The sequence below is a fragment of the Periplaneta americana genome, chromosome 4, assembly GCF_040183065.1.
Source record: "Periplaneta americana isolate PAMFEO1 chromosome 4, P.americana_PAMFEO1_priV1, whole genome shotgun sequence".
Taxonomy (NCBI): Eukaryota; Metazoa; Arthropoda; class Insecta; order Blattodea; family Blattidae; genus Periplaneta; species Periplaneta americana.
In genome coordinates, this window is record NC_091120.1 from 35,534,684 (window position 1) to 35,551,848 (window position 17,165).

General features: G+C 37.7%; 2 protein-coding genes across 2 annotated transcripts in view; both read right to left on the minus strand.

Moving 5' to 3' along the window:
• LOC138697702 (4-hydroxybutyrate coenzyme A transferase) overlaps positions 1 to 17,165 on the minus strand; it is a 112,666-nt gene that overhangs the window by 21,684 nt on the left and 73,817 nt on the right. Inside the window, exon 2 of the mRNA XM_069823175.1 lies at positions 10,189 to 10,341. Within this exon, the coding sequence (XP_069679276.1) occupies positions 10,189 to 10,341 (153 nt within the window). The remainder of the gene's footprint in view (positions 1 to 10,188; positions 10,342 to 17,165) is intronic.
• LOC138697703 (cAMP-dependent protein kinase catalytic subunit 1-like) lies at positions 1,954 to 3,878 on the minus strand. Its single transcript, XM_069823176.1, has one exon. It carries the CDS (start codon positions 3,753 to 3,755, stop codon positions 2,685 to 2,687), a length of 1,071 nt encoding a protein of 356 aa, XP_069679277.1. The 5' UTR covers positions 3,756 to 3,878; the 3' UTR covers positions 1,954 to 2,684.

Consider the following 17,165-nt stretch of genomic DNA (forward strand, 5'->3'; position numbering starts at 1 on the left):
TAATACACAAACTGAAAGAGGTAGCTGGGGGAAGCCAAGACAAATGTCTTTTTGTCAGGTAACATGGGGTCGGCGACGCATCGTTATTTCGCTACAATTGTCAGAATAGTGCCTGAAAGTCCTACTCTTTCTTTCTTTCTTTCTTTCTTTCTTTCTTTCTTTCTTTCATTTTTTTGCAATATTAAATTAATTTAAATTATTTAAAATTTATTTTTAATCTAACAAAATGAAATAAAGTTTGATCAGTGTGTGTCTTAAGGTACGGCCACACGTCGCTACTTTTTCAGCTGCAGTACAAAAGTTGCGCAGCAAAAGTAGCGACGTGTGACCGCACCTTTAGCTATACTTATTGTTGTCGCTGCAACAAATTCTCCTATTTCCATCCTGCCTGTAGTAAAAAAAAAAAAAAAAAAAAAATGCCGCTCGATAATGTACAGGAAAGAAAAAAAAAACCCGGACCGACCCTTGTAGCTGATTTCAGAGCCTTGTTCACTCCAGAGCACGATAGACTGGTAACATGGTTCGAATCCTGCCTGCAAATTTTTTTCGTTCCTTTATATTCCCAATACTTTTCGATTGCTGGTAAGATTCATGTGCTGGGAATAATAAGTTAATTAAGTAGTAAAATATCGCTGCAATCGAAAAGTATTGGGAATAAATTTGAATAAGGAACAAAAAAAAGTTTCCTTCCCAGGCAGGATTCGAACCACGAAAGTCTTAGTTACCAGTCTATCGTGCTCTGGAGTGAACAAGACTCTGAAATCAGCTACAAGGGTCGGTCCGGTTTTTTTTGCCACTACTATACATATTCGTACATGTTGAAAGTGCGTTTGATTCGTTATTTTCACTGTCACATATTTAGTTAATACTTCATTACAGATTTTCAGTGAGGAATGTTTGGTGTTCAGTTTTCATAATGTCATTTAGCCATACCTAAAAAAAAAAAGCATCCAAATCTTGTCATTTAAGACAGATTAATCTGAATTTGGAGATGATGTTTTTTCTACGGACGGTGAAGTGTTATTTTGTAAGTTGTGCGAAGCAAAGGTATCAGCCGAAAGAAAATTCATTCTTCAACAACACGTGGGTCATGATAAGCATATATGGGCAGTGCAACTCGCAAGAAAAAATCCACGCAAATTTTACTGCAACAAAGTGTATTCATGAAGGAGAATAAATCGTCAGATTTTTACAGAGACTTTTGTGAAGCATTTGATACTTCCTGCATTGAAGATCTCACTGCCAGTGATTTGGCGTATTTCAAGTATGCTCCAGTTGTATCAGCGAATGTAGAAGGAGTTTCTCACAGTGCAAAAATGCGCTTTCCGACAACAGGCGTTCCCTAAATTTCGAGAATCTGCGCATGCAAAGGGTTACTTACTTACTTGCTTTTAAGGAACCCGGAGGTTCATTGCCGCCCTCACATAAGCTCGCCATTGGTCCCTATCCTGAGCAAGATTAATCCAGTCTCTACCATTATATCCCACCTCCCTCAAATCCATTTTAATATTATCTTCCCATCTACGTCTCGGCTTCCCCAAAGGTCTTTTTCCCTCCGGCCTCCCAACGAACACTCCATATGCATTTCTGGATTCGCCCATACGTGCTACATGCCCTGCCCATCTCAAACGTCTGTTCCTAATTATGTCAGGTGAAGAATACACGGTATTGCGCGTCCTCAGGTTGCGGATCGAGGAGGCGGCCTCCAGATATGGAGGGTAGCTGTGAATATATTGAATAAGCAGTCGCGGACAGGCGATGAGGGATGGTCCTCCAGCTTGGGGGTTGGGCGAAGGGCTAACAACCCATCACCGTAAAAACAGATCGTTACGAAACCTCAAAATAAGCTTCGGAATGAGACTGATTCTCTGGCACAACCACAGCAAAGGAATAAGATTATGCCAGTGGTTACTTATTGCAATAATTCTGAATAAGATAATATTTTTAGTGCTCTTTCCCAGAAAATACAAATTCGCGAGTTTAAATTAATATTAGTTTTTAATTTCGGTTCTGACGTTGCAGAAATAAGAACTGTGCTGTACAGCCATACCCTAAAATGAAGACACAAATTTTTAAGTATTTTCTTAAATCATTTTATTGACTTTTTAGGTCATTTTATAGATCCTTCTTTATTTTTATGTCATCAAAATCCGGGCCCTGGCAATAACACATTTCTAATGATGTATTTAATAATGTATCTTTTAAATATGTTTTCAGTACTTCTTCATAAAAATCTAGATACAAAATAAGTAACTTCCAAGCAAGTATTTTTGAAAATACAGTATACTTAATGAAGTACCTACTGATGATTAATGAACAACATATTCCAAGCTGAACCTGAAACACTACAAGCTGAGCAAAAGAGTCTGAATAGTCCAATAATAATACTAATCAAAACAGAGAATAGCATCCTGTATAACAGTACATTTTTGGTAGCACTGCAATGGACAATATGTGAAACGATGTGTGCATTAGTACATTCCAAATATGAATATTAAACTTTGTTGTCGATTCTAAAGAACACAACACTGATGACACACACGTAACTCTGAACAAGCTTGTTTTTGTTAGACAATATGCATAAATAATTCTTACACTCTGCACTGTCTTGTAACTTCGTAACATTTCCATCTGTCAGCATTAAGTATAATAGCCCACAAACATGTTTCACGTCTTGAATTATTTCAAATAAACGCAAACTCGCTTTGAAATCTATCGAGACTTCTCATTTCTACTGGAAAATTCCGATACCGTATGTTGTTATTCAGATTATCGAATCTTTCATATTGAGGAATGTATGGTGCACTTATTTTTTTATTTAAAATCGCCAACCAATTCGTATCTTTAAACCATGTATGTCTTTTTATATCTTCGACGCCATCTTTCAGATTGCCAAATCTTCTAGTTAGATCAACCTGCAGAATGTTCTTCAGTAAATCTTTTAAATCACTTCCAAATTGTTTCGGAAGTTTATATTTACCAATTACGATTTTCTCATACAGCTTCATCGGATCATGAGAAGAAAATGGAGGATAACCCGCTAACATTTCATAGATTAGTATTCCAAAGGCCCACCAATCAACCGATTTGCCATATCCTTTCTCAAGGATAATTTCTGGTGCCATATATTCTGAAGTGCCGCAAAGGGTCCATGTTCTAGCCGATACAAGTTTACAGAACCCCATATCGCTTATTTTCAAGTACCCATCTGTATCTATTAGGATGTTCTCAGGCTTCAGATCACGATGTACTACGTCTAAGTAATGCAGGTATTCTAAAGCCAACAATACCTGTGCGGCATAAAATCGGGAAAGAGTTTCGTCAAATTTCCGTACCTTTCGAAGATAAACAAACATTTCGCCACCTGCAATGAATGGCATTACGAAATAGATGCGAGTGTTATCCTTGAAACAGAAACACATTTGCACTATAAAAGGAAAACGACAAGAGGTAAGGACCCTCTTTTCATTATGTGTATGCTCAACTTGTTTTCGTTTTACGACTTTTTCTTTTTTCATAATCTTCATCGCGTACAACTTTTTCTCTCTATCATGTACAACCAGCTCTACTTTACCGAAAGAGCCACGCCCCAGACTCTTTATATGACGAAAGTCAGCCAACTTCGCAGGCATGGATTTATCTGCCGTCCAGTTTTTAAGGAAGTCATCTTTAGCCTCTCTTAGAAATAGATTCCAGTCTGTAATATCCGACTTCTTGCTTGACTTCGAAAATTTGTTTGTTTTCACACGAGACATGATTAAATTATGATTGTAGGCCTATGCAGTGTAACTGCACACGTATATTAATAAGACAGCTTATTAACATACTGATATCAGTTTGTCTTCAACGTCTGTAACAGAATAACGGGGAAATACCATCTCTTTACAGCACTTTTCAAAACTTTAATGCAACGTTCCTGTTAATACTAAAACATTATTTCGATGTAATCTGCACTATCAACACAAATGGTAGCAATGACTATGAAATCGACATAATCACTTAAAAGAACTACAATTTGCAAGACGTAGTTTATTTTCGTCCATAGATATAAAGAAACATCACATGGAATACATTCAACAATAATTGTCAGTAAGAAGAGTCATTATAATTGATACTCAATCCATTCAGCCAGACAGTGTAAGCTTTATAACTGTCAATTGTTTAACAGGGCATAATTTCTGTCATGCCTAGCTTACCTTAATTTCGCAATAACATTATGGCAATCTCAGTCTAGTGCCCATATTGAAAATTGTATCTATAAACAGTCGTTTCATAATGACTTTTCGATTCTCATTTTAGTATCGAATTTCCAAATCCATAAATTAGAATGCTTAAAAGTTAATTTCCGTGCTTAAATGTACTCACAGTCTACTATATACAGTCGCGAAGCTCAATATGTAGTAAAAATGCAAACATGGGTAGTTGCCCACCACTAGGATCGCTACTATCGCCTCATCATCGCAGATCTCTCTCCTAGTAGACGACAAAATATGTTACACTTTCGTTGTGTTCTTTTGGAAATATTAACACCTTCCTTCCATTATTGAAATATTAAATGCATAAAGTTAATTTATTATTTTAATGAAGTATATTAAATTCCACCATAAACTCGAAGACACCTGCAAGAAATAGGTTAATATTATTTTTGTTTGTGCAAAACCAACTGAAATTTACTATAATCGCTTCACTCATTCAAGATTATAGCGATAATTAACTATGAAACCAATAAATATTAATTTGCATTTCCCTTTACAACAATAATAATGGAAATATGAATTAATGGAGTAACTTACGTGTACCGGTACTTGTAGTGTAGGCTTACGTAGTTAACAAATTGGGATGATGTTAAGCAATAATAATCATACCAGAATTGGAAATAAAACGTGATCAATAAATTTTATTGTATCAGACTTTTTCTACGTCTCTAGTAAAGAAACAAATAAAAATAACAACAAAATTAACAACTATAATTAAAAACATATCCTTTGAAAAAAAAAGTAGGCCTAAGCAATAATAATACCACCAGAATTGAAAATAAAACGTTATCAATAAATTTCATTAAAACGCACTTAATTTTTCTACGTCTCTAATAAAATATTATTAGTCCAATTATTGTATTTTAGCCATTAACATTTTCATTACAACCAATAACGAACATTTCACAAGCATCAATGTGAAAAACGCAACGAGCTAGCACTCGATGGAAATACGACACAGTCCAAAGTCGACCATGGACAGTCTATTGTTTCTAGTTGCTAACCGCTTGGAGCGCTTTATCACGAGATTTGCAAAAAATCAGCTCAAGCTTCGCGACTGTATATAGTAGACTGTGATGTACTTTTAAGTACGCTAATTAGAAATACTGTAAATATGAATTTCAACTATTTATTTATTATAAATATTTACAACACATTTAAATTGGAAATTACAACCTTTGGAGATTTGATACATACATATTCACTTCCGAATCAATCATTTTGCTAATTATATTTATAACTTTATTTATTGTATAGACCTATTCTAAAATTACATAACAAGCAAAACTCCACTTAAACAACCTCCTAACAACCATCAAAACAATCACCATAGTCTACTGCATATCCGAAGGTCGTGAAATCTATCTTTTTCCATACGAATGTAATACCCTTTCGTCTTTAATATCAGAAGTTCGCCATTGCGAGAGAGCGAATCAATAATTTTATTTTCTTTAAAATAAAATCATTATTATTATTATTATTATTATTATTATTATTACATAGGGATTTTCGATCGACTGTCTAAAAAATCTTTTATGAAACACGTGCGAAACTAGCGTTTTAAGCACGCCCGTGTTCACTGTGTTGTCCACCTCCTCTTCGGTTCGGTGACAATCTTCACTTCTCGTGCTTAAAACGCCATCATTTCGCAACTTGTTGCATAAATAGCTATTTAAATACGTGTTGTTTCGATTTATTTTAATTGCAGTTCTGAATCATTTAATGCCGCTTTACTGCATTTGTGTTAAATTGTATTAATTATTTATTGCAGTTGCTACGAAGTGATAATTCTCTATTTTGTAAATTTAACAATACTGAATTATACTGTAGATAGGCTATATCATCACAATTATAAATAAAAAAAACTAGAGGTGTAAATCAGTGGCGGCTCCTGCGTATTTCTTAAGAGGAGAAAAGAAGGTAACAGCACGAAATGACACCTTGAATTAAACATGCTATAAATTAGCCAACATGCACACATGTAAGACCAGGTAGTGTTGAGGTTGGCCTTCCCTTCTGTATAGCAATATAATCTGTTCTTGTAAACCGAGTTTCCTAAATTTTCCATAAAATATAATGTTTTCACTTCCATTCATTGTTGAATAATTGCACAAATTAACAATTACAAGGAAATTCACAACTTCGCAGCATTTTTCAAGCACACTACAGCATCACACGTATTGGAAGAGACTATAGCTACTAACACGTAATCGGAACCGCGGAAATGGGAATGGGAATGGGAAATAATCTGAGGAAAGCGAGAACACTGCACCCACCCACGTGGTCTGTGTTGCAACATGTACATTTTACAGGTTCAGTATCACATGCTTTTGAAGAATATCAGTTCTTGTAAAGTCATAGTACCATTATTGTTCAAAGTTGCCGGTGGCCGATTTTTTATGTTAAAAATAATGTAGTTTGGAGTACCTACTTTCAATTTCAAATATATTTGTACAAACTGACAACTTGGCTGTTGCCCTGTCTAGTACACAATGAATGGAAGTGAATTTCAGGGGCCAAAATGATCTGCGATACTGAAGTAGAACTACTTCCTCTTTGTTTTATATAAACCCGACTTTAACTTTCAAATATCCTTGAAAGTTTTAAACCATGAATAGTAGCCTATATAAAGTGCAATGAAGAATATTTTTTATTTATAATTAAAAAAAAATGATATGGTGTCTTTCATTGCGTTGCGTTAAAACTGTTTTATTGTGTCTCCTCCTAGGTGTGTTATAGTCTGGTTGAATGCAAGATCGTTAGATGGCAGCGGTAGCGAGCTTGCTGCACGAACAGTCGGTTTCTATTTCCCGCCCATGCGCTGATTCAGAGCAGGATCTCCTCCCTCTACGTTCATTTACTCCCTTTAAAACTCTGCTTCTTTCTCTGGCCGCTAGTGCGCTGTTGTCTGTGTGTGTTAACTGCAGTAAAGGAGGAATGGATTGGCTTTCCTCCACACAAACAATCTCGCATCTTTCTCACAGTTTTCTAGCAGCACATGAGCGCGCATCGTTTAAAACTCGATCAAACGAGGTTTTCTTATAGCTGTGAACTTAAAAATTATCGAATCTTCTTTGAATTTCAAGGCATATATTTTATTTGGTATTTACTTTCAAAAGAAGAAAAATGTGAGGAGGACGTCCCTCCCTTCCCTCCCCCGAGGAACCGCCACTGACCTGATAATTCTTGTAACACTTGTTCACATGATTCAGACCTGCCCGTATTGTCAGAATTGCATCCATTAATTCTGTCCCCATCCGTTTTCGTAGACTTCACGACATTCATCATACTACAAAAATATTCTCTTCACTTGAGCATTAGACCTAGAAAACAATAAGATCAAGCAATTCTTGAAAAGGATTTATATTAGATGCGTCCCTGTAAATGGCTACTTCGCTCCAGAATTCAATTGTGTTTGTCTTTATGTTACACTTCACGTAGCCACTCTTTACGAAACCGTTGCTGATCTTGAGGCCCCACATCTCAATTATTTACGGATAAATAGCACAGAGAAAGGTTTAACGATATTGTACCGGTGTATTTATAAAACGAGTAATAGTTAACACTGTCATGGTACACGTCTTACACAAATAATATTCTTTAAGCAACTGAATTTAGTCTGTATGTAATTTCTAATATACAGTAGCGTGCAAATTAATCCGAACAACGTAATTACTTATGCAAAAACACTCAAACGGGATATAAAAAAAGGGTCCAAGACATACCACAGTAATCTATGTGGCCTCCCTTGTTCCTAATAACAGCTCTGAGACGATTTGGCATGGATTCCACTAATTTCCCACAAATATTCTTCATTTCTTCATCGCGAAACCATACACCAATGAGGGTAGAAATAATCTTCTCCTTCGTAGAATAATCCATTTTTTTGCATTCTTCTTTTGCAAATTGACCACAAGTTCTCAATGGGGTTGATGTCGGGTGAGTTGCCTGGCCAGGGGAGTACCTGAATATTCTTCTTGTTGAAGAATTCTGTAGTTTTTCGACACGTATGGCATGGTGCCAGGTCTTGTTGGAACATACCTCTGCCATCCGGAAATGATTTTTGCAGCTGGGGTACGATTCTGGTTTCCAATAAGTGAATATATTTATCAGAATTCATTATTCCCTTGATAGGTATTAATGCTCCAGGCCCTTCATGTGTAAAACAACCCCAAAACATTACTTTAGGGGGGTATTTGGGTGCTTGTTGGAGAGGAGCTGCTGTTACTTTTTCGGATCCTTTCCGTACGTAAGAAACACGGTGGCCGTGGACCTCGAAATGAGACTCATCGGAAAAAAGTACATTCTTCCAGTCATTCACTGTCCAGTGTTGATGTAATTTTGCCCACATTAAGCGTTTTTTGCACATAACAGGGGTTAGCAGTTGCTTCTTAATAGGCTTATGAGCCCTTCGTCCAGCTTCCAAAAGCCTACGCCGCACTGTTGTGACGTGAATATTCGCCCCAGTAGTAGCCATTAACTAGCGGGTTAAGTCGACAGCAGTTAGTCTAGGATTTAATTTACTTTTCCTGACAATTAAACGATCATCTGCAGGTGAAGTCTTCCTTTTCCGGCCACAGTTTTCTTTTTTCTAGGGTGTGATGGATCCAGTCTCCCTGTATCGTTTTATGATCGAATTAACAGTAGCCAAACCGATGTGACATTCTGTAGCAATTTGCCTCTGTGTCATAGAAGAATGCTCTGCTAATGTTATAATTTTAGACCGTTTTCGTGGAGTTGTAGCCATTTGTGAAGACGACAGAATGTACACAGGATAGCAGTATTAAGTCTTCAACACAACTGAAATGCTTATAAGTACAAAACGACAGGCAAAATGTCACATATTGTAAAAAAAAATAATGACAGACCTTCAACAATGGAATTACACGTACTACAGATGTCAATTAAAGCGGTATGAGCAGCTGTGAGGTTAACAATGACAGAAAATGTAAAAATATGTCGTGTTCGGATTAATTTGCACGCTACTGTATTATATTATTAAAGCCTTTGTTGATCATATGAAGTACTAGTGCACGGCGACAGCAGGTGTTCGATGTTTAACGTTTAATTAGAATGCCACCACATTTACATTTTTTACTATCCGATTGTTAGAATCGACCGGTATTAAACTTGCAAAAACAACAATAACGCTAATATAAATATTTTCTTTTCAGAAACTTCAAAGATTAAAAACCGCTAGTATTCCCGCTAAGCGGGATGATATAATTTTACCCGCGAGACGATTATCCAAAAAAGCTAGATTTAGCGGGAAAACCGCTGAATTGGCAACACTGGGAACAGCGCGGCTCTTATCGTTTGCGTGACGTACGCGCTTGTATGGTAAAAAAAAAAGTTAAAGGTATCCCCGTAACATGCCATGAAGGCACTTGGGAGGGCATGGAGGTAGAGCCCCATGCTTTCCATGACCTCGGCACTAGAATGAGGTGGTGTGGTCGGCACCACGCTCTGACCGCCTTTTGCCCCCGGGAAAGACCCGGTACTCAATTTTATAGGAGGCTGAGTGAACCTCGGGGCCGTTCTGAAAGTTTGGCAACGAGAAAAAATCCTGTCACCACCTGGGATCGAACCCCGGACCTCCCAGTCCGCAGTCAGCCCTTGACGTCACCGTATTAACAATATATGACCAGATTTCTCAATGTTAAGCGCTTGAACTTTTCATATTAAAAGATGGCTAAAGCTTTCCTGTCAAATGTTTACTTCACACGTGAATTAATACAGTTGACTGGAATTGAATTCGAACGGAAATACACCCAATAAATCTCCGAAGAAAGTCGTATACGGAAGGCGGCATGTTAAAAATCAGTTTCCCAGCGACGACGGGAATGACTAACACTAAATTCTCGCAGAATCCAAATAATGTTTGTATACTACGAACATTAAAAAGAAAACAATACATTAGCAACACATTTACCTTCACACTCTGGGGTCGTGTAACCGGCTTCGCCCTCTGTGTGCATGTGGCACACAGTCACGCCTTTCAGCTTTGCACTCTTGCCATACTCTGTCATTTCTTTCACCAATTCCAAGGGAGTGGCCGCAGCTCCTTGGATGAAGACGGTGTCTCCTAAAAAGATACAATGCATAACATTACATATTAGAATATGAAGAGGATAGCAACAGACACTAAAAGTATAGCGGAATATTAATACAGTTTCAACAGCCATTTTTACAGAGCAAGACAGTATATTCGGTGAATCAGCTTATACTGTACTGTCGGCGCCACCGATTTTGGCGTATAACCTTGATGGCAGTACCAAACAACGAGCCTCTATTGTCCTGTACGATTGAGTTGCGATAACGCTCCCCGTCGTTGTTTATGCGAGGGAGGATCGGAAAGTAACGCACATCAATTTATTTACGGTATACTATTTTGGTTAGGACGTTCAAAGTTGGCAGACAGTTTGAATTTTGCGCTACAGACAGCGATGGCTCGATTAGGTGTCACTCTGGCGGAACGAGCGGTAACTAATGAGTAAAGATGGAACGTGTAGCATCGTCTACTTGTGAAGAGCAGCGAGGTGTAGTCCGTTTTTTTTTCTGAGCAAAACAAAAAAGTCCGAGTGAAATCCACAGGGAAATGTTGGAGGTGTATGGTGTTGATTGTCTGGACCGTAGCTACATCTCCAGGTGGTGTAGGTTCTTCGAAGAGGGCTGAGTAAATCTTACTTACGAAGCACGTTCCGGCCGACCAGTGACCACTGCAACACCACCCAATGTCTGAGGCATTGAGGCAGCAGTCACCCACCCTACAGCCCAGACCTCGCACCGTCTGACTTTCACCTCTTCGGACCAATGAAACAATTCTTAGGAGGTCAACGCTTTGGTTCGGATGAAGAAGTGAACTCAGTTGTGCGCAGGTGGTTATACGCCCAAAAAACGTAGTTTTGTAAACGAGGTGTACTGAATTTGGTGTCACGATGGGGGATGTGTCGAGAGACTTGGTTCCTGTGTTGAAAAATAGGTAAAACCTGTAGCTTTTTCTGCATTATTTCATTTTGATTATCTATTAAATACGTTGCCACAAAAAGTTGTTGTGCATTACTTTTCGATCCTCCATCGTATTTTCAGTTTTCATATCCTTCGCTCGTATTATTAGGGGATAATAATAATAATAATAATAATAATAATAATTATTATTATTATGAAACGTATCGAATCAGAGTTTCCAAGTTGGCAATTTTGTCACCAGATCTGGTGTTTTTGGGAAGCCATTTGGTGCCGCAATTAGAGACATGTCGAAATTATGGTGTACCGTAAATCTAGTGATAACTCTGGAGTATTGGACGCACAAAATTAATATTTGATTTATTCTGGCTTTTTAGTTCATTAACCTCAAATCTTAATTGACTGGGGAAAGGCTGGTATGACTCTGCGTTTAAAAATTATGTATGACGTCTCCACGTGGGGATTCCCCTCTCTGTCATCAGTCTATCAACTCAAAGAATAAGAGTTACGAGGTCATGAGCATGAGGAAACAAAGTATAGTCCCGTCGCTCTAATTTCCGGCAGCCAATCACGTTGCAGTTCGGCTACATTTAAACGTGTGGTTCTTGTGATTCGCTGATGAAGATGTAAAGCATTTCATAAGGCTGGATAAATACTTAATATATAATCGCCCGCCATTTTGGCTCTTTCGTTGGCGTTCGCAGAAAGCACACGAGGACGTTATTTGCCGCTCAATTATTTGCTGAATTACAGTGCGTTTGATTTATTATCATAGGAGCTACGACATGATAATGTTTAACGGTGTGGCAAGTAGATCCCTCGTCTGGTAGCTCGGGAACAAAAGAACAAAAATGGCGAACGATACTACTTTCCTAGACTTTATAGAGCCTTGACTTCCTAAGACGTAAGCAAAGAGGAGGAGTCACGCCGGGAATAACAGCGTCGCGACTATAGGAACGAACAGGTACAGAAGTCAGCGCGTCTTTGTTCTGAGTCATTAGCAGTTCGCTTTATTAACTAGTTGCTGGACTTTTTCAGTTGGTAAAAGGCGGTCGGAACGTGTTACCGATCACACAACCTCAATCTAGTGTCCAAGTCACGAAATGCTGGAGCTCTACCTCCATGATCCCTATACGCCTTTATGGCGACTGAAGGAATTTACCGTTAATCTATTATAAACACTTTTATTTTCTTATTACCAGTCTTTCATTTGTCAAATGTCTATGTCTCAAATGTTGTTGCACAACGAATTATCAGCAAGTTCTCTCAGTGCGAAAGCAACACGTCGCGTCGGTGCTGCTGATATTTATAGAAAACTCCTAGCAGAGTTCCAGGAAAACTGTTCATCTCGTTCAATAGTGTTCGAGTGGTGGAAACCATTTTAAAGAGGGTGCTCTATAATTCGCAGCATGCCACATGTTGCACGTACCGCGACTACTGTCAACGAACAAAAGATTCAACGCGTTGAAAAATTTATATTCTTTTCCATTGCGAAATTGAGTAGTATATGAAATTACAATAATTTTAGTTCACTAAAATTAATCTATGAACAGAATTCTCAACTTTCACCAGCAGTGTACGCCAGCATCGAAGCTAGAAGGAACGTCACGTGTACAGAAACGTTCTAAACGGTCGTAATATTGTACCTAGTCTTTCGAAATACTGTTTGTGAGGAATATAATAAAGAGGTTAAACTCTGAACGACCAGTTTTAGTTTTTAAGAATTAGCACATGAATAGACACATAGGCCTAGATAGACAGAGAAACAGGCAAAACTACAGAGAGGCAGGCAGACAGACAGACAGACAGTCAAAAAGTAATCTTAATAATTGTTTTATTAAATTAATATGTACAATAAGACTACAAACACTCCATCACTTTTCAACATAGTATAACAGGAACACTTGCATTGAATGTAGTGCGGACTAAGTTGAAAAGTTGATAAAGTGTTTGTAGTCTTATTGTATATACCCAATTATTTTATCTTTTTAATTATTTACCAGAGCTTCCTCAAATTAAAGGCTGCCATTAGACAAAGTATACAAAGCAAAAAAAGAACAAATAGATGATGAAAGATAACAGAGTAAGAAAAATGGCAAACAAGTAAATAAACAATGGTTAAGGTTACTTTTTTACTATTCCAGATAGATTAGATATAGATAGATAGATAGATAGATAGATAGATAGATAGATAGATAGACAGACAGATAGACAGACAGAGACAGACAGACAGATAGACAGATAGATAGATAGACAGATGGATAGATAATAAAATAAATGAGTAAGTAAATAAATAAATAAATAAATAAATAAATAAATAAGTAAATAAATAAATAACTGAGTGAGTGAGTGAGTAAGTAATGTAAAGTAAGTAAGTATATAAATAGATACATAAATAATTAAATAAAATAAATAAATAACTGAATGAGTGGGTAAGTAAATAAGTAAATAAATAAATAAGTAAATAAATAATAAATAACTGAGTAAGAAAATAAATAAATAAGTAAATAATTAATAAAATAAAATAGACAAATAACTGAGTGAGTAAGTAAGTAAAATAAAGTAAATAAGCAAATAAATAAATAAATAAATAAATAAATAAATAAATAAATAAATAAATAGCCTATATAAATAGAGAATGGTAGAAAAATATGTATACATCTAATAAAGAGGATTCCAATTTAATTCAAAATTGAAGAGCTGATCTGAATACATTTAATTATTTTTTGACGCAGAATGCGTCTTTCCGCGCACTGAGTATGGACACCATTCCCGGGATCCGTGCTAAACAGGAAATGGCAAAATTTCGAGTGTTTACCGTAACAACACTATGAGCCAGAGCCGGAAGCTGTTATTAGTTAGGTCATGAACAATGTAACTTGTGTGACCACGCCCGATGACGCCACCTCCTCTCGCTAAAGGCGTAAGGATGCCGACGTTGCGTATAAAATTAGCCTGCCGCGCTGCCTCTCTCGGTAATATCTCGGCATCAAGAGCAGTTACAGACTTGTACGACCACTTGTTTGATTTATAATCGCGAATTCTGCAACATTAAGGTGATAACATATGTACGATGCAATTTGAGCGAACCACAATGAAAAATTGGTTGTGAGCTGGGGTTAATTTCGGAATGTCGCTTCATATGACGACAAAATATAAGCATGCTCTTAATTTTTCTTATCATAGACCCATATTTTCGATTTGTAAATCGAAAAAAAAATATTCCAACTAACACAACTGTAGTTTCATTCCCGAAACTGGAGGTCGTATTCTAAGGATGGGTGTATCCCTGATACATAAGGAATTTTTGTGTCCTCAACTGTTACGAAAATTTATTCTTTAGAGATGGAGTTAATAAATAATAGCATGAGGAAAAGAAATCAGCTACGTTGGTATGTACGTAAAGATGATTATTTTTTGGACCTACAGAATATATCTGTTTTGGTAACAATTAATATTAGAGGAGAAAAATTCGCTCCGGCGCCGGGGATCGAACTTGGCTCCTTGGTTCTACGTACCAAGCGCTCTCACCATTGACTTACGCCGAAGTCCAATCCACCGTACCGGATCGAACCCCTCTCCTCCAGTGTTTTTTCCCTTTGTGGCCTGACTCCAAGTTGGGCATGTATGTTGACATTTTATATTAAGTCAACTTCCGTTATACAAGAAGCGCACTCAGTTGAGTGACTTGGTGGCCGGGATTCCACAGTAATATGTACAGAAATATGCACTGTTGCTAGGAAAATCTACGTAAAGATTATTATTTATTTATTTATTTTTATTTTTTGGTCCTACAGAATATATATGTTATGGTAACAATTAATATTAAAGGAGAAAAATTCGCTCCGGCGCGGGGATCGAACCCGGGTCCTTGGTTCTACGACATTTTGATATATTCTGTAGGGCCAAAAAAATAATAATCTTTACGTAGATTCTTCTAGCAACAGTGCATATTACTGTGCAATCCCGGCCACCAAGTCCCTCAACTGAGTACTCTCCTTGTACTGTATAATGGCAGTTGACTTAATATAAAATGATGAAAGAGTGATGGAACGGAGAAAAATTCTCTCCGGCGCCGGGATTTGAACCCGGGTTTTCAGCTCTACGTGCTGATGCTTTATCCACTAAGCCACGCCGGATACAACCCCGACGCCGGTTAGAATCGTCTCAGATTAAGCTCCATCTCTTGGGTTCGCTCTAGTGGCCGCCCTCTCCACTACGTCATAGATGTCTATGAACGCAGGACCGAAGTCCATACATGTGTTGAGGTGCACTCGAATGAGTGACTGGTTGGCCGGGATCCGACGGTATGGGCGCCGTCTTAAATCACAAAGTGATTTATTACGCATATCATATATATATTTTGATGTACCGAAGTACATATGATATTTCCATGCAGATATTCTGCGTCATCACATGATGAAAGAGTGATGGAACGGAGAAAAATTCTCTCCGGCGCCGGGATATAAAATGTCAACATACATGTCCAACTTGGAGTCAGGCCACAAAGGGAAAAACAATGGAGGAAAGGGATTTGATACGGTGCTGTGGATTGGACTTCGGCATAGCTCAATGGTGAGAGCGCTTGGCACGCAGAACCAAGAACCCGGGTTCGATCCTCGGCGCGGAGCGAATTTTTCTCCTCTAATATTAATACGTTGGTATGGCCATTTAATTAGGATGGGAGAAGAGCGATACTCAAGAAGAGTTTATGAAGTAAGGATTCAACGGAAAAGATCTCGAGTAAGAAGAAAAAGTTGCAGACTGCAGTGAACTGGCGACAGGCGAGGAAGCTCGCATTGGTTAAATCCAGTGGCGTTCTCTTGGAAAACCATACACCGGCAAAGTAGAAGAGAAAGCGAGTAAGGGAAGAGGAAAAGGGGAATATGAGAAAGAAGTAGAAGAAGAAGAAGAAGAAGAAGAGATGATGCATTGTCAAAATGCAATTCTCTCTACTTCTGCCAACTCGACACTGAAACCCAGGAACGAAAAGGAAAACTCGCGGGTGTCAAATGTTGCTGATCCTGTGCGAAATATCTCAACTAGAAACGCTGATTTGAGCTTCCTACTCCCCACAGGAAACTGAGTGGGAGAATGCTTATTTTTAGGTGCTTCTCTGACGCATGCTTACATCTGGCTATACACAGATTACACCACCATGCTCCATTTAATCTACAATTCTATCACTGATTCGTGATTCACAAATATTTCGCTTTCTAATCAACAAGAGTCCTGGGTTTGGTTACGTAAAGCCTCCAAGCAACCTGCAATGGTGTAGATATGTATGGAGTATAGCTTGACGTCATCCAACGCTAGTTCAGGTCTGCTGTTCAGTGAACATACACAAACAAAACAAAGCTAGGCGGTTGGAAATGAGTGCTATAATAGAAGAATTTGGTAGCGAGAACGCCATTAGGAACGAAGAAATAGTAATATACGTTACAAGAGCGGTATGTTGACGTTTTCATGTTCGAGGAAAAGATTGAAAAAGCGAAACGTAGTTGAGCTTTTTTAATTTCCGAGAACATGAAAACAAACATACCGCTCGTGTATCGTACATTATTTTGTGCGAAGATCGTTTATTACATACCTGAAAGACGAATTTCTAATTAGTAGCAATGAAATCTCCATGTTGGTTTCTGTTTAATGACGCCAACTTCGGAACACCAAAATATCTTTCTTCAACATTGTTGCTGTAAAATGTTTTCTGTGTTTACTATACTCCAGCAGGCCGTGATATACGTCTGTCTTCTTTTTTTCCCCCCCAGTCTATAAATGCGAACTTAAAACAAACGGTAAGGTTATGTAATGATTTATTTTTCATTTTAATATTTTAACAATATTATTTATATAACATATTGCAGTAATAACATCGGCATCTGGAATCTCGTTGATTTTTTCACGGCTTCCTTAATGTTACTTCTATCAGGAATGCAGTAAGTT

What these genes read in the sequence shown, in the direction of transcription:
- LOC138697703 (XM_069823176.1), bottom strand. Translation starts at nt 3,755, where the DNA reads ATGTCTCGTGTGAAAACAAACAAATTTTCGAAGTCAAGCAAGAAGTCG.